General features: G+C 43.7%; 2 protein-coding genes across 3 annotated transcripts in view; one reads left to right on the forward strand and one right to left on the reverse strand.

Moving 5' to 3' along the window:
* FANCM (FA complementation group M) overlaps positions 1 to 24,046 on the reverse strand; it is a 113,856-nt gene that overhangs the window by 69,592 nt on the left and 20,218 nt on the right. The window lies entirely within an intron of this gene.
* The window catches only part of LOC141091955 (heme-binding protein 1-like), a 37,386-nt gene that overhangs the window by 7,885 nt on the left and 5,455 nt on the right, over positions 1 to 24,046 (forward strand). The window contains exons 2-4 of the mRNA XM_073577766.1: positions 6,680 to 6,771; positions 10,174 to 10,315; positions 10,509 to 10,692. Coding sequence (XP_073433867.1) covers positions 6,680 to 6,771; positions 10,174 to 10,315; positions 10,509 to 10,692 — 418 coding nt within the window. The remainder of the gene's footprint in view (positions 1 to 6,679; positions 6,772 to 10,173; positions 10,316 to 10,508; positions 10,693 to 24,046) is intronic.

Genomic DNA, 24,046 nt, shown 5'->3' on the forward strand with positions numbered 1-24,046 from the left:
TAAAGTCCACATGAGACACCCAAAGAACCTAGATAACTTGGAGAAGATCTGCATGGAGGAGTGGGCCAAGATAACTCCAGAGACCTGTGCTGGCCTGATCAGGTCTTATAAAAGACGATTATTAGCTGTAATTGCAAACAAGGGTTATTCCACAAAATATTAAACCTGGGGTTGAATAATAATTGACCCACACTTGTATGTTTAAAATTTATTAAAATTTAACTGAGCAACATAACTTTTTGGTTTGTAAGATTTATGCATCTGTTAATAAATCCTGCTCTTGTGTGAAGTTTGAAGGCTCTAACTTATTTGCATCTTAGGCCTGTTTCACACTTCCGTTTTTGTGTCCGCCAAACGGATCCGTTTCCGTTTTTTGACGGAAACTGATGCAAACGGATCCGTTTTTTTTAAAAACGGATCCGTTTTTATGACGGATCCGCGGTAACCGTAATGGAAGTCTATGGGACAAAAAAACGGATCCTGCAAAAAATGGCGGATCCGTTTTTTTACGGAAAACAACGGATTTTGACGGATTTGAAAAAACGGAAGTGTGAAACAGGCCTTATCAAACCTGCTAAATCTGCAGGGGGTTGAATACTACTTGTAGGCACTGTACGTCCATATAGCTGCCCAGCCTGCAACACACTGAGGCCAGATTCAAACACCACGCCTGATTGCCAGCGCCACCTCTCCGAGCCCTGATACTAACGTAGCCCCCACAGAGTCCAAATACCAATGCTTCCCCAAGCCCAAATGCCAACACCTCCTCATCAAACTCAAATACTACTACGGCCACATCATGCCCTGGACAACTGTAGTGCCCACTTCAGCTAGGGTGGCTGATGTGCATAGGTCACACAGCTTTTGGACTGGGGTATTAGTGCTTACCAGGTGCCGAGTAGTCACCAACTTTGGTTGGGCAACACCAAAGTCATGACGGTGGACGCAGTAGCGAGCCACTGCAGACTGCAGTAGGACTAATCAGAGACCGGCAATTTCGAGCATACAAAGCATGGGAATCTGTAAAGTCCTTTCGAGGACAACAGTCATTAACACAAGAGTGACCTCTTCTGAATGCAATTAGATCTTAGCCTTGGGGAGCAAATGTTATTGTTCTTGGTGCCATCTGGATTGTGTTCCATAAATCATGAAACCTGAATTGAACCAACTCAAAAGCAGATGGTGGCAGTTCCCCAAGGTCCCAAACGTAAATTACGGTATAATTTTTTTTGTTAGTGTAGGGACAGGGTGACAATCTTTGCTCAAGCCCCTTTGCATCCAAGATTAGCTTTGTTTCTTGGACTATAATAATTCCAACTGGGATTTTTAGGAAATAACCCATTGATCCTCAGACGTCCTCTTGTCAAAAGATCACATGTAAATGAGAACAGATCTATAGCTTGTCCCACAGCTCAGCGTGGTACGGTATACATAATCACAGATGACTAAGGACCCATCAACAATGGGTTTAGTGATGTGCACGCTGGAATTCTACAATACACGCGACTCAGAAAAGCTTCCAGGTAATTTAACAGGAGATTCTCTGGGAAACATACGAGACGGAGATTTGTTTACGCATAGAAGAGCATTTCCCCAGAAAAAAAGCTTCCAATGATCAAAGAAAACATTGCATCCAAACTGTTTGGCACCAGTGGTCAGTGATGAATATTGAGGGCTTGTATTCATCTGATATTTATGGAAGATATATTTTCAGTGTTTTAGAGAAAGGACAAACATAAAACATTCACTCACATCCCTATAAGGCCGGCAGAACCTCTCCAACTTAATAACAGTCCATGAGATGGTACTATACATGCGTTTCATTTCCAAAAAAGGTAAAATTGCGATAATGAACATGAAAATGTCTCCTGTCTTAGATCTCATGGGGTGAATATATCCTGTAAGTTGGGGATCTCAATCTACTAAAAGACCCAGCATATCCCACAATCAGCCCCCACATAACACATGGTCTATGTAAAAACATGGACATGTGAGAAGCCTCATAGGTTATAATGGATATGGGTGGTATCCACAAAAAACAAAAAAAAAAAAAAAAAAATGGATGCCACATGTACCGGAAAGACATATGTGAAGGGAGCCTTATTTTGTCCACAACACATTCCATGTATGGGCACCACTGTTACTTACATGAAGTTTTGGGGTTGGTGGACCATATTCAAAAGTTCCAACCGAATCCACAAGTACTAAAAAGGCCAGGGGAGTGAGAACAAAGCAAGTAGTGATTTTATCTAATATGTGGATTCCCCACAGTGGACCCTACGGGAAAAATCACAGGATCAGCAATTTTAGTCTCTCTTCGAAGCTGTATGACCCGTTCTCTGTCCAAGAGGCAACCAACAAAAAGCCATGATCAGCATACGAAAGGAGGACATAGAATATGAGAATTGCTTGAGGGTGCAGACATTACAAGGATTTCTTCACATTAACCAGTCACGCCTCGACCGAACATATTCACCCAGATCTCTAGGAGTCTCTATGGCGTTAGTAAAAAAAAAAGTCCATAATAATAATAGACGTAAAATGCAGACATAGGATCTGTGCATTTTATGGAAAATTGAAGACATCTGACACATACAACACATAGGAAGATAATGTATATTTATAGTTCTACAAACCCTCAATTATTAAAAACAAGGTGTTTCCTGAATCCTGAGGCTCATAAGATGCTTTAAAGGGAATCTGTCAGCAGGATTTTGCAACGTAATCTTGAGTGAAGCATGATATAGGACAAGAAAGCCTGATTCCAGCGATGCATCACTGATCGTTTTTATCTGATGTAGATGTAGCAGAGCTAAGGTTTCTGGAACTGGATATAACCCTGCCCACCAGGGCTGTGGAGTCGGTAAGCCAAACCTGCGACTCCGACTCCGACATTTCCCTTACACCGACTCCAACTCCGACTCCACGACTCCGACACATATTGCTTATATTTAAGTGAAAAATTTATTGTAGTACAATGTGAACCTCAGACATTTAATAATTTTTATGATCCAATAATCAAGATGTTTAGATAGAACAGAATATATATTGGTGTACTACCCGGTTTTCATTCTTTTTGGTACAGATACGATATGGATAGACAGATATGGATAAATGGATAGATAGAGCAGATTTCTAATCTGCTTTTGCTATTGAAAACATTATCTATGAGCTCAAAAACCTTTCAGGTGATGCAGTTTTTTAAAAAGATGATCAGCTTTTGCAGCTGATAAACGTATCCTCAAAAAACACAGGAAAAACGTTGTGTGTGAATGTAGCCTTAGATCAGGAATAGAACAGCCATTTATAGGACATTTCATAACTTTCCCAAACTCCTATGAAAAAATATTCAGCACATCCTGCATTGAACTACTGTACCCAATTTATTATATATTTTAGGAGTCGGAGTCGGTCCATTTTATACCGACTCCAACTCCGACTCCGACTCCACCAAAATGAGCACCGACTCCGACTCCACAGCCCTGCTGCCCACACCCGATTGCACAGTGTAAACAGGAAACAGCCATTGTCAGCCAATCAGTGGTGGGGGGCGGGATAACACCGATTAGCTGCACTGGCTTGCAGATGAGACCTAGTCAGAAAGTGATAATCTCCTGCTGATAAAACGCTTCAATTGTATTGAAACTACAGCACACAGCCTAATAAGTGACACATCACTGAAATCAGGCTCTCTTGCCCTATATTATGCTGCTCTCAGAGTAAATAGCAAAATTTTGCAGATAGATTCTCTGTAAGTCGAACTTGTAATGAATTGGGTTGTATAAATCTTGATAGTGAGGTTTGAGGGGTGAGTTGAAGTGGCTCGATTTGAAAACCCTGAAAAGACCATACGATCCACAAATATCTATTTTTTATATTAGCTGTTTGCATTTTTTGCCCATTTATTCATTACTTCAACATTTTGATGCAGTTTTCCACTGAACAGAGACCCCCCTCACCTAATACACATGTATTCTCAGCTTGCAGAAGCGGTCTGGTGGCGGGTCTCCTGACCAAAACATACAGCCTCATCTGTAACGATCAGGCTGTAAGTTTGGGTTGTGAGCCCTGCAATTAGTCCGGGCATTGCAGTCCTTATACAGACTATGAAATAGCAGTCCATGTAAAATGTCTTAAGAAAAAAAAAAAAAAGGAAACCAACAGCAAGAAGGAAATGACTGGACATGCTAACATCCAACAGCCCGATCATTCTTACCCCCGATATCGGGAATCTGCAGAGTAAGGACCCCCATGCACATTAGATGGTTGGCCAGTCTTGCCAATAGGTGGCCTCCAATGTATCACTGATAAGCTGCAGGGGTCACTCGCTGTCCCTGTTGGAAGAGGAAGTAAGGAGGACGCTGCCAGTCCCCTTTAATAGCAGCTAATCTCACAATAAAATTTCCAGCTATGGAAAGTCCAAAGGCCAGGTCCCTCTTTCCCCGACATCATCTGGTGGGGGGATATTCAGGAGCACCCCCCATACTCCCATTTCAGAATATCCCGCTGAAAATCTTAGGGTTCAGCCAACTCTAGGCTAATGTGTTAGTGTAAACTGATTGCTAAATTGTTAATAACTGCACTTTTGAAAACCGCACCCTGGCCACGTACGATCCTACCCATAAGGTGGTCATCAGACTAATTTAATTCCCAAGAAGCAGCGGCTCCTATACGTGACTCCCAGAAGTTGTGATCCTGTAACATCTGCGGCATTTAATAGTAAGAAGTTACTACAACGCTGGGAAGTGGTTAAGTTCTGTGAATCAGATGAAACGCTCCGGTTATTAGGCACCACTTAATGCCGACATGACCTGAATATCTCAATGAGATTAGCTGCTCTCAGTCTTTGGATGTTCCTGGCAGTGGCTGGAGGAAAAATAATTACTGTGTGGAGTTTATCAAATGTCCGCGATCTAGAGAAAGAAATAAAACGGTGTGCATAAAGTTATCAAAAAAATGGAGCGGTCTCAATTCTTCTGCTCGTACAATCATTCTTTTTCAGCGAGCAGTTCCTCTTCATTGGTATTCATTAGAACCTTCTTCAATTTATATCATTGCTGCTGCCATTGACCAAAGACTTGCCAGTCTTGAATCGAAAGCTCGAGTCTAAGCAGTTAGACAGTAATGGAGACAAAAGGACCCGCCCCCACTTCCTGCAGAAAAGGCAAGGACCCGCCCCCACTTCCTGCAGAAAAGGCAAGGACCCGCCCCCACTTCCTGCAGAAAGGCAAGGACCCGCCCCCACTTCCTGCAGAAAGGCAAGGACCCGCCCCCACTTCCTGCAGAAAGGCAAGGACCCGCCCCCACTTCCTGCAGAAAGGCAAGGACCCGCCCCCACTTCCTGCAGAAAGGCAAGGACCCGCCCCCACTTCCTGCAGAAAGGCAAGGACCTGCCCCCACTTCCTGCAGAAAGGCAAGGACCTGCCCCCACTTCCTGGAATCAGTCTCAACTTCTTTGCTCCTTGAGACAGATTATTCCTAAACAGGCAGTGGACAGAAAGTTGTATAGAAGGGACTCCTAATAGCAGATAATTCGGAGTATTTTTTTTTTTTTGGGGGGGGGGGGTTAAGACAATGTGTTATTCTGTTAGGCGTCAGGTTTCTGCGTCTGCTCTGCAGGAATCCAGACCCTTACATTCTGCGATCTCTTGCTGTTTATCCTCCAACTGAGCATGCTCATCAGACAAATTCCCATTGGAGATCGGGAGTCATGTGCTCAGGTCCTGCTCCAGATCTCATTGGTCCATCATTGGTCCATCTCAGAGATCTGGAAGCTTCTGGAAGGTCCCGGCTGCTATAAAAAGCACGCATGGCCGTTCCGCCATGTGCTAGTATAGACTATACTTGCTATGTGTGAATGGTGATGGATGTATGATTCTGGTGACTGACTCATTTGAAACCCTTTCCCTCTGATGTTACGCATGTGGTTAGGGAATTAGAGTTATAGTCAGCGCCAGTCAGTGGCAAGCCATACGCCACAGTGCATACCGCACCGCTACACTAGCGTCCGATAGTGTTATGTCTCACATCACTGTCGTACAGCGGCAGTAGTTACCGCCGCGCTGCAGATAGCAGCACTTACTGGCGTCCGCGGTAGCGACGACACACGGACGGTAGGTCAAGACGGACACCGACCTCTGCCTTGGGCCGTGTCCTGTGACCATATACTGTGTGTGCACATCAGCTGAGACCTGTGAAGCTAACAGGCTCGGCGTTTATGCTTTATTTATACTAAAGCGCCTCTGAGTCCGCTCTGCGCACCTTGGGTGACGTTTAACCCGAGCGCAGTGTACCGCCATATAGCGAGTCTGCCATTACTCAGCAGCGGTTGTTACACCTACTGCACGGTGGACCCCGGGAGGCAAACGTACTTCCTATTATTTATATTTAGTGCGTTCCACCATCCCTAACAGATTCACAGGTTGTCTATTTATCATATTATGATGTCTGAAAGTACAAGGACCAACTAAAACTTTAAAAAAAAACTTAGACTAACATTATATTACTGTGTGAAAATTAAATCACAGCTCAGTGAGTATGGTTGTCACCTCTTTCCTGGTGTAAGAAACCTTGGCATGACACTCGACCTTAATGCACTCATTATAGGGATAGATGGTGTGGTCTAAAAAAAAAAAAAAAAAAAAAAACCACTTAATCCTTTTCTCCCCCACCATTTTAGAGATGGCAGAGCCAATTCAACAGTTAACAAGAAGTGGTCGGACAGAGGAGCGTCAGAGAGTGCCCTTCCTGCTATTGAGCTGCAAAGAAAAGGTAATTTGGATTTTTTTCGGGGATAATACAAGAAGTTAAAGGGATATCCTTCCATGATATCAAATGTCCTACAGTTGGAGGTCCTTCCTATACATTATGGTGGAGAATAGTAAGACAAGGGTGATCAATGAGTGGAACAGGCTGCCACGAGAGGTGGCGAGTTCTCCTTCAATGGAAGTCTTCAAACAGAGGCTGGAGAGACATCTGTCTGGGATAATTTAGTGAATCCTGCTTTGAGCAGGGGGTTGGACCAGATGACCCAGGAGGTCCCTTCCAACTCTACCCTTTGTTGCCCTCAGGTTCTCCTGATGATTGATGGGACTGTTAGACTTCACCGAGATCCTTTCTTTATATAGTCTCACTCTGCTACCTTATTTCTCACCAATGATTTAGTGTATTTCCTTTTCTCTGTACCCTTTTCAGATTTCCTGGATGTTTGCCCACCAGGCATTATAAATAAGCCTATCCTACATCATAACCACAGACTATGCTCTGGACGTTTCCTCTTAAATGTTTACATGCTGCATTTGCTCTGGATTGCAGCATCTAAAAGGAGTTAAACAACTGGGATAGGAGTTTTCGCCAATCGCGGCCATTGCAGTAGTTTTGGCCTACAGATTACAATGAACTAAATGATTAGACAGACACCTCTCCTGAACTCACACCAATTCCTCAAGGTAGCTGTACATGGTCATGGTGCAGAAAGGTGATAAACTACATAAAAATTATAAGAAACGTATACTGAATAATTTGCAAGGGTAAAAAACCTTGGGAAACAAAAAGTTCTGTTCCAGACCTTCACGCATGCTTGATCATTGTATTCTGGCATTCCAGTGTTCCGGTCTATTCGTGCATAAATTAGTGGTGTGCGTGTGTGGCACGTAGATCGTGAATATCAGGCGGCTCACGAGACGTAAAGGCCCCGTCACACTAAGCGATATCGCTAGCAATATTGCTATAACGTCACTGGTTTTTGTGACGTAGCAGCGATAATCGCTACATGTGATACTTGCCTCCGACCGGCTCCCCCGCTGGTTATCGCTGATCGCGCGAGAAAGTCCTGGGTCGTTTCTCATCAGCCGTTTCCTGCTGGGCTTCCTGTGGCGCCGACGAGCGACTCGGGCGGGAGGACATCAGGATCGCCACGTCTGACATGTAAGTAGCGACCGCTGCGATGTCGCTGGTGAGATCTGCCTGTGTGGCAGCTCACTAGCGACCACCTAGCGATGTACCAGCGATCCTGACCGCGTCATATCGTTGTTGGGATCGCTGGTGCATCGCTAGGTGTGACAGTACCTTTAGTTTTATGTATTTTCCATCCTCTGTTTTTCTGCACTTTTGTCTAAGGGTACCGTTACACTTAGCGATGCACCAGCGATCCCGACAACGATATGGAACGCTGGTGCATCGCTAGGTGGTCGCTAGTGAGCTGCCACACAGGCAGATCTCACCAGCGACATCGCAGGGGTCGGGGGTCGCTACTTTCCTGTCAGATGCGGCGATCCTGATGTCCTCCCACCCACGTCCACGCGTTGCCCGTCGGCACCACAGGAAGCTGACGACGAGAAATGATCCAGGACCTTCTCGCGCGACCAGCGATAATCAGCGGGGGAGCCGGTCGGAGGTAAGTATCACATGTAGAGATATCGCTAGCAATATCGCTGCTACGTCACAAAATCGGTGACTTTACAGCGATATTGCTAGCGATATCACAGTGTGTAACGGGGGCTTAAGACTTTGAGCAGGAAATCATATTATCAGTCTCTAATGCTGGGCTGATGGCCCACCTGGATTTCCTAAGGAGGAACCTTGTTTGTAGGTCAAGTGGCAGGGGCGCCCCGCTGACCCCACAAAATAAATATCTATGCCTGTATGTAGTCAGTGCACCGCAAACTTATGAGACCCTGCATCTAAATTAAAAACTCATGGGAGGTCTCATTAAAGACAAGAATTGATCAGATCACAAGTGATCATGTGCTTAGACATCCCTTATAATCCTTGTAGAAGAGAAAATCATGTAAAAAAAAAAAAAAAGTTGTATATACACTAGTCCTCATTGCAATAAAGTGCAAACCCACCACTAATTTATTGGTGTAAACCGCAAGCCCCGACTAGCCCAGAGCCGCAAAGCGCAAGCCCCGACTAGCCCAGAGCCGCAAAGCGCAAGCCCCGACTAGCCCAGAGCCGCAAAGCGCAAGCCCCGACTAGCCCAGAGCCGCAAAGCGCAAGCCCCGACTAGCCCAGAGCCGCAAAGCGCAAGCCCCGACTAGCCCAGAGCCGCAAAGCGCAAGCCCCGACTAGCCCAGAGCCGCAAAGCGCAAGCCCCGACTAGCCCAGAGCCGCAAAGCGCAAGCCCCGACTAGCCCAGAGCCGCAAAGCGCAAGCCCCGACTAGCCCAGAGCCGCAAAGCGCAAGCCCCGACTAGCCCAGAGCCGCAAAGCGCAAGCCCCGACTAGCCCAGAGCCGCAAAGCGCAAGCCCCGACTAGCCCAGAGCCGCAAAGCGCAAGCCTCGACTAGCCCAGAGCCGCAAAGCGCAAGCCCCTAGTAGCCCAGAGCCGCAAAGCGCAAGCCCCTAGTAGCCCAGAGCCACAAAGCTCAAACCCTTCCTAGCCCAGAGCCGCAAAATGCAAGCCCCTCCTAGCACACAGCCGCAAAGCACAAGCCTCTACAAGCCCAGAGCCGCAAAGCGCAAGCCCCTAGTAGCCCAGAACCGCAAAGCGCAAGCCCCTAGTAGCCCAGAGCCGCAAAGCGCAAGCCCCTAGTAGCCCAGAGCCGCAAAGCGCAAGCCCCTAGTAGCCCAGAGCCGCAAAGCGCAAGCCCCTAGTAGCCCAGAGCCGCAAAGCGCAAGCCCCGACTAGCCTCCTAATATATAGGGTCGTCTGACAGCAAAATTAATGAAAAACAATACTCACTTTCCAGTGCGCCCTCCACCAGCAGAACTAAGCACAGGCTGCTCCGGAGGTCAGTGGCAACTCCAAAAACGGCAACTGCTCTGGAATTCACAGCACGGCTGCAGTGGTCAAAAGATGGACGCATCAGATGTTTCTCAAACGATGCCCTCTTCCCGACAACCCCTTTAACATCAGATTAGAAGGGAGGGTGATCTGGCTCCCAGAAGCCATATAGTTCCTTTAAATGGTCATGACGTCCTAATAGGGTGTATTAGAAAGGGGTCATCTTGATGACACAATCAGCTTAATGGCGTGTCTTTGGTGGGCAAACCAATCACTTTAGCCTCTACTATATGCAAGTCGAGTCCTTGAACTGGAGACCCTTCAGGGGGAAAAAAAAAAACAAAACACCTAACAGTGTGTATGGTGGGATGGCAGGCAATGTCCAGCCCTGCAGAAGCCATATTACTACAGGAGTCAATATCATTTTTTGCTGTCTTTTTCCAACAGTGCGGAGAGGTGATGTACGAAAAAAGACAGTACGGAAAAGCCAAGTGGGCGTGTATCAAGATGAAAGAGGAGCGGTATGAGCAGAGTATATGCATGGGGTTCATGAAGCTCATGAGATACATCTGTGAACAGAACTCCTCAGGTAAGATGTCTCCTGCCGTGGGGGTAACATCGCAAGTGGGTCTTTGTTATGGGGTTTCCACCACTCCATTCTAACGGGGGTATTTCTGCCGGCAGACCCCCACATATCCCAGTTCTCCTGCAGACAGGCGATCACTTGCTATCCTACATCCGCCTTCTTCACCATTACCCTGGTTGCAATCTTTTGTTCCTAGGAGCATACCTGGGCATGACTATCCCAATTCTGACAACGGTGCACACCGACGATCTGCGGACTGGCCTCACGCGCTCCGTCACGGTGGCTTATTATATACCGAACCATCTTCAAGATGATCCGCCTCAACCAACCGACCAGGAAATCATCATTGAGGAGTGGCCAGCTACCGTCGTCTTCTCTAGGTACAGCTTCTACTGAAAGGGGTATTCCCATCCCCATAGATGTAATAATAATATTACCAAATACCTCCAATTATTGATTGACAACTTTTTATAAAAAAATCCCTAAAAGGGGTATTACCATATCTAAGATTCTATCCCAATATGCAGAAGGTGTAATAATATTATCAAATACCTCCAATTAGAAATGTAGTATATTTCTTCTGATTAGCTATGTAGCTGACCCCACGTCCAGGGCATTGCAGTAGCTTAGGTATCTATGGCTACAACCACTCATTGTGACAGTTGTTAGTGGTTGTAACCATGGATACCTTAGCTACTGCAATGCACTGCGCATGGGGTCAGCAACATAGCTAATCAGAAGAACTATACTACATGTCTATTGGTATTTGCTACTATTATTATATCTACTACATAATGCGATAGGGTCTTGGAGATGGGATTGTCCTAATAGTGGACAACCCCTTTAATTGTAATGCAGGTGAGTGATGGCATTAGTTGCAGTTTGATTGGCTGAATTAATTGTACTGTGGATAGCAGCATTAAATGGACACAGAAATGGCAGAATTAATTGATCCCTGAATGTAGATGTTGAGTATAAGAAGGACTGGGCATGCTGAATTTCAACATGTCCGATCCTGTGCTTTAAAGAGAAAGTGGTCGTGGTTTAGATAAACACATGCATGGTGGGGGAATTGTAAGGAAAATCTGCTAGCCATTAGTGTGGCCGGCTAATGGTCAATGCCCACAATGCTTTTTCTGTACATCGGTTTTGCGTAAAAAATAAAATACGCAGAGAAGTATAATATCAAAGTCATTGAGATTTTTGCAATCACATGAAGGCGTTGTTTTTTTTTGCGAGTATATTAACCTATATTCCGTACGTTTCCGCGTTCTTTTGTGTGTTTTTTTCCTCCACTAACTTCAGAGGGGAACTATTTTTTCACTTAAGAAAAAAAAACCCACACCAGTATTGTAGGGTTTTTTTGCACTTTACAGGGAATGTGATCTCAAAAGAGCAGAAAAAGGAAGAAAAACAAAAAAAAAAAAAAAAAAACCACAATTGAGTAAAGTTTTTTTTTTTCTTTGCAGATTTGTCTATTTTTTTTCCCCAAGTGGTGGATTTTGCGCCAAATTCATCAAAACAGTTACGTTAGATTAACTGGCGGAAATTTAATAATCCTTTATTTTTTATTCTAGCTTTTTTTGTGCCTTTTTATAGTACAAAGAAAAGAAAAGTGAATCAGTTATAAAGTGTAAGAAAACAGATGCAAAATGGAAAACAAGGCAAGCGCAGTGTTAAAAAACGGATTTGTTAAGAGGAATCGGTCACCACTTTTTTGGCATATCATGTAAAAATATCATTCAATTTAGTGTCACCTATGCATTCTACAAGTACTTTTTATACCCCTTGACTCCCCAACGATGATCCATAAATACTGTTTTTATTCCTCCCGTGGTGTATGTAAATAGGCTCGGTCCGATGGGCGGGGTTTAATGTCCATCTCCACCCTCCTCCTCGACAGTTACCGCACGTGCGCATTCAAGTGGTCCCTCGCGCGTGCGCAGAAGACTTTGCCCAACTGTGGGCAAAGCCGAAAGACAGTATTGCGCATGCGCCTGCCTACGCCATGGCATTCTATGGCTCGGGACGCAGGAATTACCCGAAAGGAATGCGTAGAGAAAGCCAGGACGGGGCCCATCAGGCATGAAAAGGAATGCGTAGAGCAAGCCGGGGGGGGGGGGGGGGGGGAAGGAGCCAGACAATAAGCCCCGCCCATCGGACCGAGCATATTTACATACACTGTGGGAGGAATAAAAAGGTGTATTTATACATAGTTGGTGGGGTGTCAAGGGGTATAAAAAGTACCTGTATAATGCAGAGCTGACACTAAATTGAATGATATTTTTACATGATATGCCAAAAAAGTGGTGACAGATTCCCTTTAATGGATGACATAAAAGATACCTGTCCACCATGATCTGTTTCCCTAAAGAGAAAAAAAACCTCGTTGTTAGTTTTGTTTGCTTCTCTGTTGGCCAGATAGAAGCTGCTCTGACTACATTTTTTGTGCTGGCTGAAAGAATAAAAAAAAAAAAAAAAAAAAAAAAAAAAAGGATAGCAGCTGAAAGGAAAACACACTTTATGACAGTTTTGTTGCCATTACAGTGCATTTATGATCTGAAAACTGGACATAAAAAGCTGGTCATGTGAAAAAAGCGCTTAAGCCATGTTCACGTTGCATTTTTTTTTTTTTCTGCAGAAGCGACATGCTGCAGTTTGTAAAAACGAGTGTGCGTGAGATTTCTGAAACCTCATAAGCTTTTACTGGGACTGGAAAATGCAAGTTAAAATATGCATTTCAGAAACAGCAGCAAAAACGCAACGTGTGAATAGAGCCGTAATATTCAACTGCACAGCAAAAAAAAAAAAAAACAAAAAAAAAAAAAAGGGCAATTAATAATAATATACATTTTGCACACCACCAGGGTGTTTGTACCGTTATGCTAGAAAGCAGCTTGGAAAAGTCATGATTAATTAGGCGAAGACGCCTGGATAACCAGAAATCCCTTAGCATACATACTAACTATTATTCATAAATATTACCAATAAATCGTAAAAGAAAAATATATAAATCCACCATTCAAAAGTTTGGGGTCACTCAGACAATTGTGTTTTCCATGAAAACTCATACTTTTATTAATCAAATGAGCTGCCAAATGAATTAAAATCTAGTCCAGACATTGACAAGGTTCAAATAAAAGATGTCCATTTGAAATAATCTTCTCCTTCAAACGTTGCTTTCATCACAGAATGCTCCCTTTGCAGCAATTCCAGCATTGCAAACCTTTGGCATTCTAGCAGTTAATTTGCTGAGGTAATATGGAGAAATTTCACCCCATGCTTCCAGAAGCCCCACCCACAATTTGGTTTGGCTTGATGGGCACTTTTTGGTCAAGCTGCTCCCACAACAGCTCAATGCGGTTGAGATCTGGTGACTGCGCTGGCCACTCCATTACAAATAGAATACCAGCTGCCTGCTTCTTCCTAAATACTTCTTGCATAATTTGGAGGTGTGCTTTGGGTCACTGTCCTGTTGTAGGATGAAGTTGGCTCCAACCAAGCGCCGTCCACAGGGTATGGTATGGCGTTACAAAATGGAGGGATAGACTTCCTTATTCAAAATCCCTTTTACCTTGTACAAATCTCCCACTTTACCAGCACCAAAGCAACCCCAGACCAAAACATTACCTCCACCATGCTTGTCAGTTGCCATCAGGCATTTTTCCAGCATCTTTTCAGTTGCTCTGCGTCTCACAAATGTTCTTCTGTGGGATCCAGACACCTCAAACTTGGATTCGGCTGTCCATAACACTTTTTACCAATCTTCCTTTATCCAATGTCTATGTTCTTTTGCCCATATTAATCTTTTCCTTTTATTAGCCAGTCTCAGATATGGCTTTGTCTTTGCCACTCTGCCCTTAAGGCCAGCATCCCGGAGTCGCCTCTTCACTGTAGACACTGACACTGGCGTTTTGCATGTACCATTTTATGAAGCTGCCAGTTGAGGACCTGTGAGGCATCAATTTCTCAAACTACAGACTCTATTGTACAGTACTTGTCTTGTTGCTCAGTTGTGCAGTGGGGCCTCCCACTTCTCTTTCTACTCTGGTTAGAGCCTGTTTGTGCTCTCCTCTGAAGGGAGTAGTACATACCGTTGTAGGAAATCTTCAGTTTCTTGGCAATTTCTCGCATGGAACAGCCTTCATTTCTAAGAACAAGAATAGACTGTCGAATTTCACATGAAAGTTATTTTTTTATGCCCATTTTGAGAGTTTCATGGAACCAGCAAATGTAATGCTCCAGATTCTCAACTAGCTCAAAGGAAGGTCAGGTTTATAGCTTCTCTAATCAGCCAAACTGTTTTCAGCTGTGCTAACATACTTGCACAAGGGTTTTCTAACTATCCATTAGCCTCCTTACACAGTTAGCAAACACAAAGTACCATAAGAACACTGGAGTGATGGTTGTTGGAAATGGGCCTCTATGCACCTATGAAGATATTGCATTACAAACCAGACGTTTGCAGCTAGAATAGTCATTTACCACATTAACAATGTATAGAGTGTATTTCTGAATCATTTAATATTAGCTTCATTGGACAAAAAAAAAACCTGTGCTTTTCTTTCAAAAATAAGGCAATTTCATACATATATACACACACACGTATATATATTTCTGATTTATTGGCACTAATATACCGTCTGCATCTTGTTACTGAACTCTGGATTTTTTAAATTATCTGCTATAAAAATTCTTGCATTTTATTATACCACCTGAAGTTTCCGCCTTGATTTCTACCTAATATACTGTATATAGAATTACTAATGAATAATAGTTCTATATATTTTTTTTTTTATTTATTCTTTCACAATCCGTGCACTATTGTTCTCCAAACACTGTTTTGTCTGGCTAATCGACTTCTATGGAAAACGTTTTCGCCCAGCTATGTTTTTCATAGATCTATAGGACTCTATGTAACAAAGAAGGATTTTAGCCTCAGGTTTAAACTATAGAAAAATAAAATATATTAAAATAAATGCTTTCCAAGGCGAGAGAGTTTCCAGCTTTACAAAAAGGAGTTTAATCCCTTTCGAGAGAACACTGTGCAGCCGTTTAGTCGTCTTAATATATTTATTTTCAATAGGAAAAATAAAAATAAATAAGAACTAATGGTTGTAAAACCTGTGTGGCCGATCCTTGTGGTTTGTTCTGCTGAGAACAAGGCTGATGTGATTAGCACGTACTCAAGCCGAAAATCCACTTCTCCCATCTTTCATATTTCAGACAATTATTGGGTTTCAATAAGAGGGTCTGAGTAACCTGACATGAATGACTTCTAGGTTGTATGCCAATGAACAAAAACACCCATAGATACAAGAACATTAACAAAAAGGCATAAGAAGCACGGAAGGAACATCTTGGCCCGAGGAGCTCCCTGCGGAGACTGACAAATAGTAGTAATGAGTGGGGCATCAGCGACAGACAATGACTCCAGGGGACGTCAACTTGTAACATTTAATAACTCCTTATCTTTATAAAAAGAAATAAATGTAGAAGCAGATACATACTGAATGTAGTTACCGTATCCCCCGCAGAATTAATAAACCTCACATTTTATGATTTAAGGAGAACTAATTACACAGGGGAAAAGAAAAATGGAATAGAAAAGTACATACACAAAAAAAAAAAAAAAAAACACAACAAGATTCAGTTCCGTTCTTCTAAATATTTACTATTAAAACGCAACTTTTTTCTCTTCACTTTATCTCTTAATTTCCTTTAATGCCGCATGTGGTCTTACCAAAAATTCGGAGAGGAAAGAGTGAAGGGGTGGGACAATTTAACTCAAAAGGCAATGTTTGAGCAGTTAAAAAAAATAGTTTTTTTTATATAAAATTTATTTTTTAAATAAAAACACCCATTAGATTGGCTACTAGGCCGTATACTAGAAACAATTCCTGTTCTTTCAGAAAAGCTACAAGGATATTAGCAACTACAGTGCTAGTTAGCAGTATTGAAGTTATTAATGTGCATTTTCTGATTAGGACAAATGTCATTGTAAAGGAGGGGAGGAGGTGAGCTGTGACATCATCTATTGTGAATGGTGGATTCTGTGTTATCTACTGTATATAAAAGGTGTTATCAGTCACTGTACAGGAGGGGAGGAGGTGAGCTGTGACATCACCTATTGTGAATGGTGGATCCTGTGTAACTATGACTATCTTAGAACCAAACTTCCTTTTTCAGGAAACATCACATGTACATTAGCCACAGTGAACAATCCCCGACACTTTCTTTCGTATTAAGCATCCAATGATCATGTGCAAAGGTCATTGTGAAGTGGGGGATGGGGGAGGAGCTGTAACATCTTTTGTTATCAGATGTGTATATAGGAGTGATTTGTCATTATAAATCTTGCCTCTGATGATAATGAGCCTGCAGAAAACCCTTCCTGAAAAGGACAAGAAGTCTGAAAAAGCTCCAGGGAGAAAATTGGAAGATTACCAATTTTGTCTTTTTAGAAAAGTAAAAAATACCAGATCATTTTCTGATGATCCATTCCCTTTAACCCCTTTCCGACACTGGGCATAATAGTACGCCCACGTCGGAATCCCTCCCTTTGATGTGGGCTCCAGTGCTGAGCTTAGATCTTTCCCGACACATGTCAGCTTTTTTGAACAGCTGACATGTACCTCTAGCAGCCTCGGGTGGAATCGCGATCCACCTGTGGCTGTTAACCTGATAAATGCCGGTCAGTCTCTGATAGCAATATTTAACTCACGATTACTGGAAACGTGCCAGAAATACCGCCCATCGGTGACCCCGACACATGATAACAGGTCACCGATGGGTTAGCATGACAACCAGAGTTCTCCAGCAGACCTCTATGGTTGTCAATGCCGGATTGCTATGAGCGCTGCCTGGTGGTCGGCACTCATAGCAAGCAAGCATTTCTGCTACATATAGGCGATCTGATTGACTGTGTGCAGCAGAAGCGATCAGACAACTGCAGCTTCTAGTCTCCCATGGAGACTTGTTATGATTGAGTCACCGTAGGAGGCAAAAACAGAAATGCTAGCTAAGTCCTGAAAACCAGAGAAGTTGGCAACTATCAGATTGCAGACCCCTGAACCTATCAACACAACTAGCAGTAGCCGTGGGGGGTTCCTACGATGACCTAGACCCCTCGATCACAGCCGGAGAGATACATAGGCCTAAAGAAAGTAAGGGGAAATCTAACTGCCCCAGAGCAGACCCCAAAGCAATAGGCAGCCCCCCACATATAATGACGGTGAAGCAAGATGAAAACACTTACACAGACAGAAAGACAGGCTGAGCAAAGACGGGGCCCAAAAACTACCTAGATAGGAACGGATAGGAAGGCTGCTGTCTGCAATCTGCCAAAACCCTATCAGAGACAAAAGCCAACAAGCTGATATAAAAATGGCCCTGAAGCAACTAAGCTTCAAAAACTAAATCAGCACTCAGGTACCTTCAGAAGACAGAGCTCACGGAACACTGCACACTCCAGCAGGGAGTGGCAGAATCCAAAAGCAAGAAAAACAAAAACAAATCTTAGATGCAAAAAGGCAAAACAGAAAACTTAGCTTTAGGAGAGCAGGAATCAGACTGGTGTCAAAGAGTCCACAGAGAAATCACCCGCAGGGCAGAAAGGGCGTAGGCTGCCTTAAATCCAGTCAGTGACTCCACTCAGCCAATCGTCTTCATTAGTCCCAGGTGTCTGATAATCAGGCTCACTACCTTCCTTCACTAGAATAGGGAGTTCACCAGGCCTCAGTGACGGAGGGGAAAATGAACTCACAACAGTACCCCCCCCTTGAGGAGGGGTCACCGAACCCTCAACAACGCTACCAGGGCGATCAGGGTGAGCCCGATGAAAGGCACGCACCAATCTTTTGGCATGAATATCAGAGGCAGAGACCCAGGAATTATCCTCCTGACCATAACCCTTCCACTTAACCAAATACTGGAGTCTCCGGCTAGCCAGACGGGAATCCAGAATTTTCTCTACCTCATATTCCAAGTTACCTTCAACCAATACAGGGTCCGGAGGTGCCACCTCAGGCACAACTGGCTCAACAAACCTCTTCAACAAGGACTTATGGAACACATTATGGATCTTAAATGTGACAGGAAGAGCCAAACGAAAAGAGACCGGATTAATAATCTCCAAAATCTTGTAAGGTCCAATAAATCTAGGCTTAAACTTAGGAGAAGCCACCTTCATAGCAATATTTTTTGATGATAACCACACCATATCACCAATCTTAAACTGGGGACCAATGGTCCTATGTCGATTGGAAAACCGCTGGCCCTTTTCCTGGGAGAGAGATAACTTATCCACCACTTGGTCCCAGATCTGGTGCATTCTCTCCACCACAGTGTCAACCCCTGGGCAGGCAGAAGGCTCCACCTGCCCTGAAGAAAATCGAGGGTGAAAACCAAAGTTACAAAAAAAAGGTGACATCAAAGTGGCAGAACTAGCTCTATTATTTAAAGCAAATTCGGCCAAGGGCAAAAATGAAACCCAATCATCCTGATCAGCGGAAATAAAACATCTCAAATACGACTCCAAGGTCTGGTTTGTTCTCACTGTCTGCCCATTGGTCTGAGGGTGAAAAGCAGAGGAGAAGGACAACTGAATTCCCAACTTGGAACAGAACGTCCTCCAAAATTTAGACACAAATTGAACTCCTCTGTCAGATACAATGTTCTCAGGAATCCCGTGCAAGCGAACCACCTGTTGCAAAAACAGAGGCACCAACTCAGAAGAAGATGGCAACTTAGGGAGTGGTACAAGATGAACCATCTTAGAGAACCTATCACAAATCACCCAAATAACAGTCATTCTTTGAGAGACCGGCATATCAGAGATGAAATCCATTGAAATATGGGTCCATGGCCTCCTGGGGACCGGCAAAGGCATCAACAACCCACTAGAGCGAGAACAAGATTTAGACCGGGAGCAAGTCCCACAGGACTGCACAAAATTCCTGACATCATGAGACAAGGTGGGCCACCAAAAAGAGCGACTCACCAGATCTCTAGTACCAAAAATACCTGGATGACCAGCCAATGCAGAGCAATGAACTTCAGACATCACCCTCTTCTTCCACTGGTCAGGAACATACAACTTTCCACTGGGGCAAAGCTCAGGTTTGTCCTCCTGGAACTCTTGCAGAGCAAGTCTCAAATCGGGCGAGATGGCAGAAAGAACTAACCCTTCGCCTAAGATGGTGGCAGGCTTGGTCACCACAGGAGAATCAGCAAAGAAACTCCTAGAGAGGGCGTCTGCCTTGACATTCTTAGTTCCAGGAAGGAAAGAGACCACAAAATCAAAACGTGTAAAAAACAAGGCCCACCTAGCCTGTCTAGGGTTCAAGCGTTTAGCCGACTCTAGGTAAATCAAATTTTTGTGGTCAGTGAGGACCACAACTTGATGTTTGGCTCCCTCCAACCAATGTCTCCACTCCTCAAATGCCTATTTTATGGCCAACAGTTCCCGATTCCCCACATCATAGTTACGTTCAGATGCAGAGAACTTACGGGAAAAGAAAGCACAGGGATTCATTTTAGATGTTACCGGATCCTTTTGGGACAACACCGCTCCTGCACCAATCTCAGAAGCATCCACCTCTACCTGGAACGGGAGTGAGACATCAGGTTGCCGCAGAACCGGGGCGGAGGTAAATCTACGCTTCAGCTCCTGAAAGGAAGCAACCGCCTCCGGAGACCAATTCAACACATCCGCACCCTTCCTGGTCAGGTCAGTCAATGGTTTGGCAATACTAGAAAATTTTGCTATAAATTTCCGATAAAAATTAGCAAAACCCAAAAACTTCTGGAGGGCCTTCAAAGAAGTGGGCTGAACCCAATCATAAATGGCCTGTACCTTGGCCGGGTCCATTTCAATAGTTGACGGAGACAAAATAAATCCCAAAAAAGAAATTCTCTGTACCCCAAAAAGGCATTTTGATCCTTTGACATACAGAGAATTCTCTCTCAAGATCCGGAACACAGTCCGAACATGTTCCACATGATAATCCCAATCCTTGGAGAAGATCAAAATATCATCCAGATAGATAATCAAAAATTTATCGACAAAGTCTCGGAAAATATCGTTCATGAAGCACTGGAAGACAGAAGGGGCATTAGTGAGCCCAAAAGGAATCACCAGGTACTCAAAATGTCCCTCCGGAGTATTAAACGCCGTCTTCCATTCATCCCCCTGCTTAATGCGGATAAGATTATACGCCCCCCTGAGGTCAAGCTTGGTAAACCAGCAAGCACCTCTGACTCTAGAGAATAGATCCGAGATCAGGGGTAACGGATACTGATATTTAATAGTAATTTTATTGAGGGCACGATAATCAATACAAGGCCTTAAAGAACCATCCTTCTTGGCCACAAAAAAAAAAAAACGGCACCTAAGGGTGAAGAGGATGGTCTAATATGATCCTTCTCCAACGCCTCCTTAATATAGGACCGCATAGCCTCGTGCTCGGGTACAGATAAATTGAAGAGCCGACCCTTAGGAAATTTACACCCCGGGTTTAGTTCAATTGCACAGTCATAACTCCTATGAGGAGGCAAAGACGCAGATTCATTCTCACTAAATACATCATAGTAGTCCGCCAAATAGTCAGGAACCTCATGCGACTGAGGAGAGGTGGAAAAAACCGGAGCCTCACTAAAGGTACACTGGCAACCCAAACTCACCACAGACACAGACTTCCAATCCAAAACTGGATTATGAATCTGCAACCAGGGAAACCCCAGAACAACGGCATCGTGCAGACCATGCAACACCAAAAATCTGCAATTTTCTTGTTGGTCTGGGGCTACCCGCATGACCAACTGGGTCCAAAACTGAGGTTTATTTTTAGCCAGAGGGGTAGCATCAATCCCCCTCAAAGGGATAGGAGTCTGCAGAGTTGTCAACGGAAATCCACAACGTTTAGCAAAATCCAAGTCCATTAGGTTTAGCGCTGCTCCCGAATCCACAAAAGCCTTGGCAGAAAATGTGGACAGGGAACAGATCAGAGTAATCGCCAAAAGAAACTTAGGCTGAACCCCACCAACAGAAAACGTGTGTGCAAAGCGTTTCTCACGTTTAGGACAAACAGAAATAACATGTGAGGCATCTCCACAGAAAAAACACAGCTTATTACGCCTTCTGAATTCCTGACGTTGCGCCTTAGACAAAACTCTATCACATTGCATAGGTTCAGACGTCTGTTCAACCGGTGGCAACACCTCTCGTGTAATCCTGCGTTCACGTAAACGCCGATCAACCTGAATGGCTAAAGACATAGAATCGTCCAGACCAGAGGAAACAGGAAATCCCACCATAGTATCTTTTACGACTTCTGACAAACCCTTCCGAAAGAGAGCAGCCAAGGAACTATCATTCCAGGTAGTAAGGACCGCCCACTTTCGGAACTTTTGACAGTACAACTCTGCAGATTCTCGACCCTGGTTCAATGCTAACAGGGTCTTTTCAGCCTGATCAATAGCATTAGGTTCGTCGTACAGCAACCCCAAGGCTTGAAAAAATGCGTTCACATTAGTCAGAATAGGGTCATCTGGTTTCAAAGAAAACGCCCAATCCTGGGGATCGCCGCGCAGCAAAGAGATGACAATTTTAACCTGCTGCGCGGCTCCCTGACGAGTTAGGCTTCAAAGCAAAAAATAATTTACAATTATTTTTGAAACTCAAAAATTTAGATCGATCCCCAAAAAATACATCAGGTGTGGGGATCTTTGGTTCAACAGCATGTGAACGAGCAAGATAGGCGGAAATTCCTCGCACTTCAGCAGCGAGCTGCTCCACACGATCAGACACTTGCTTCATCTCCATTGAGAGAGAAAAAAAAAAAATTCCCCCTACGGCCTCAGAGAAATGAATATACACTTTTTTTTTTTTTTTTTTTTTTTTTTAAACACAATTCTTTCCTGCTATTGAGTACCCCAGGATCTGTGGTTTGGCGGGTGATTCTGTTATGATTGAGTCACCGTAGGAGGCAAAAACAGAAATGCTAGCTAAGTCCTGAAAACCAGAGAAGTTGGCAACTATCAGATTGCAGACCCCTGAACCTATCAACACAACTAGCAGTAGCCGTGGGGGGTTCCTACGATGACCTAGACCCCTCGATCACAGCCGGAGAGATACATAGGCCTAAAGAAAGTAAGGGGAAAACTAACTGCCCCAGAGCAGACCCCAAAGCAATAGGCAGCCCCCCACATATAATGACGGTGAAGCAAGATGAAAACACTTACACAGACAGAAAGACAGGCTGAGCAAAGACGGGGCCCAAAAACTACCTAGATAGGAACGGATAGGAAGGCTGCTGTCTGCAATCTGCCAAAACCCTATCAGAGACAAAAGCCAACAAGCTGATATAAAAATGGCCCTGAAGCAACTAAGCTTCAAAAACTAAATCAGCACTCAGGTACCTTCAGAAGACAGAGCTCACGGAACACTGCACACTCCAGCAGGGAGTGGCAGAATCCAAAAGCAAGAAAAACAAAAACAAATCTTAGATGCAAAAAGGCAAAACAGAAAACTTAGCTTTAGGAGAGCAGGAATCAGACTGGTGTCAAAGAGTCCACAGAGAAATCACCCGCAGGGCAGAAAGGGCGTAGGCTGCCTTAAATCCAGTCAGTGACTCCACTCAGCCAATCGTCTTCATTAGTCCCAGGTGTCTGATAATCAGGCTCACTACCTTCCTTCACTAGAATAGGGAGTTCACCAGGCCTCAGTGACGGAGGGGAAAATGAACTCACAACAGAGACTACTGAAGCATGCAAAAAGAAAAAGCTTTTAAAAATAAAAAGTTCAAATCACCCCCCCTTTAGCACCATTCAAAAATAAAATAGGAAAACAAAATAGAATATACACATATTTGGTATCACCGAGTTCAGAATCACCCGATCTATCAATATAAAAAAAGAATTAACCTGATCGCTAAACGGCGTAACGAGAAAAAAAAAATTCAAAATGCCAAAATTACGGGGTTTTTTGGTCGCCGCAACATTGCAATAAAACGCAATAATGGGAGATCAGAAGATTGTATCTGCACCAAAACTGTATCAATAAAAACGTGAGCTTGGCGCACCAAAAAAAAAAAAAAAAAAAAAAAAAAGTCCTCACCCAGCCCCATATCACAAAAAATGGAGATGCTACCGTATGGGAAAATGGTGCATTTTTTTTGTTTTGTTTTTTAAACCAAAGATTGGATTTTTTTTTCACCACTTAGATTAAAAAGAATCTAGACATGTTTGGTGTCTATGAACTCATAATGACAGGTCAATTTTAGCATTTAGTGAACATGGTTAAAAAAAAACAAAACAAAAAAAAAAAAATCCTGTGGAATTGCACTTTTTTGCAATTTCACTGCACTTGGAATTGGTTTCCCATTTTCTAGTACATGCATGATATGTTAAAACCAATTGTGTCGTTCAAAAGTAAAACTTGTCCCACCAAAAACAAGCCCTCACATGGCCATTTTGACCAAAATAAAAAAAAAAAAAAAAAAAAAAAAAAAAACCTATGGCTCTGGGAAGAAGGGGTACAAAAAACGAAAACGCAAAAGAGAAGATCCCTCCACTTATGAAGGGGTTAAAAAGGTAATTGGACATTGACAATCTTGTGAGAAGATTTGCATAGGCGGCTTGTTATATAATTGGCATAACCAGATGAGAGTGAGCAGGAACACCAGACTATCAGCTGACTGTCTTGTGCTCAACACAGAATCCAAATTCCATATT

Source organism: Dendrobates tinctorius, unplaced genomic scaffold (genome assembly GCF_039654945.1).
Source record: "Dendrobates tinctorius isolate UK_male_01 unplaced genomic scaffold, ASM3965494v1 ptg000057l, whole genome shotgun sequence".
Classification (NCBI taxonomy): Eukaryota; Metazoa; Chordata; class Amphibia; order Anura; family Dendrobatidae; genus Dendrobates; species Dendrobates tinctorius.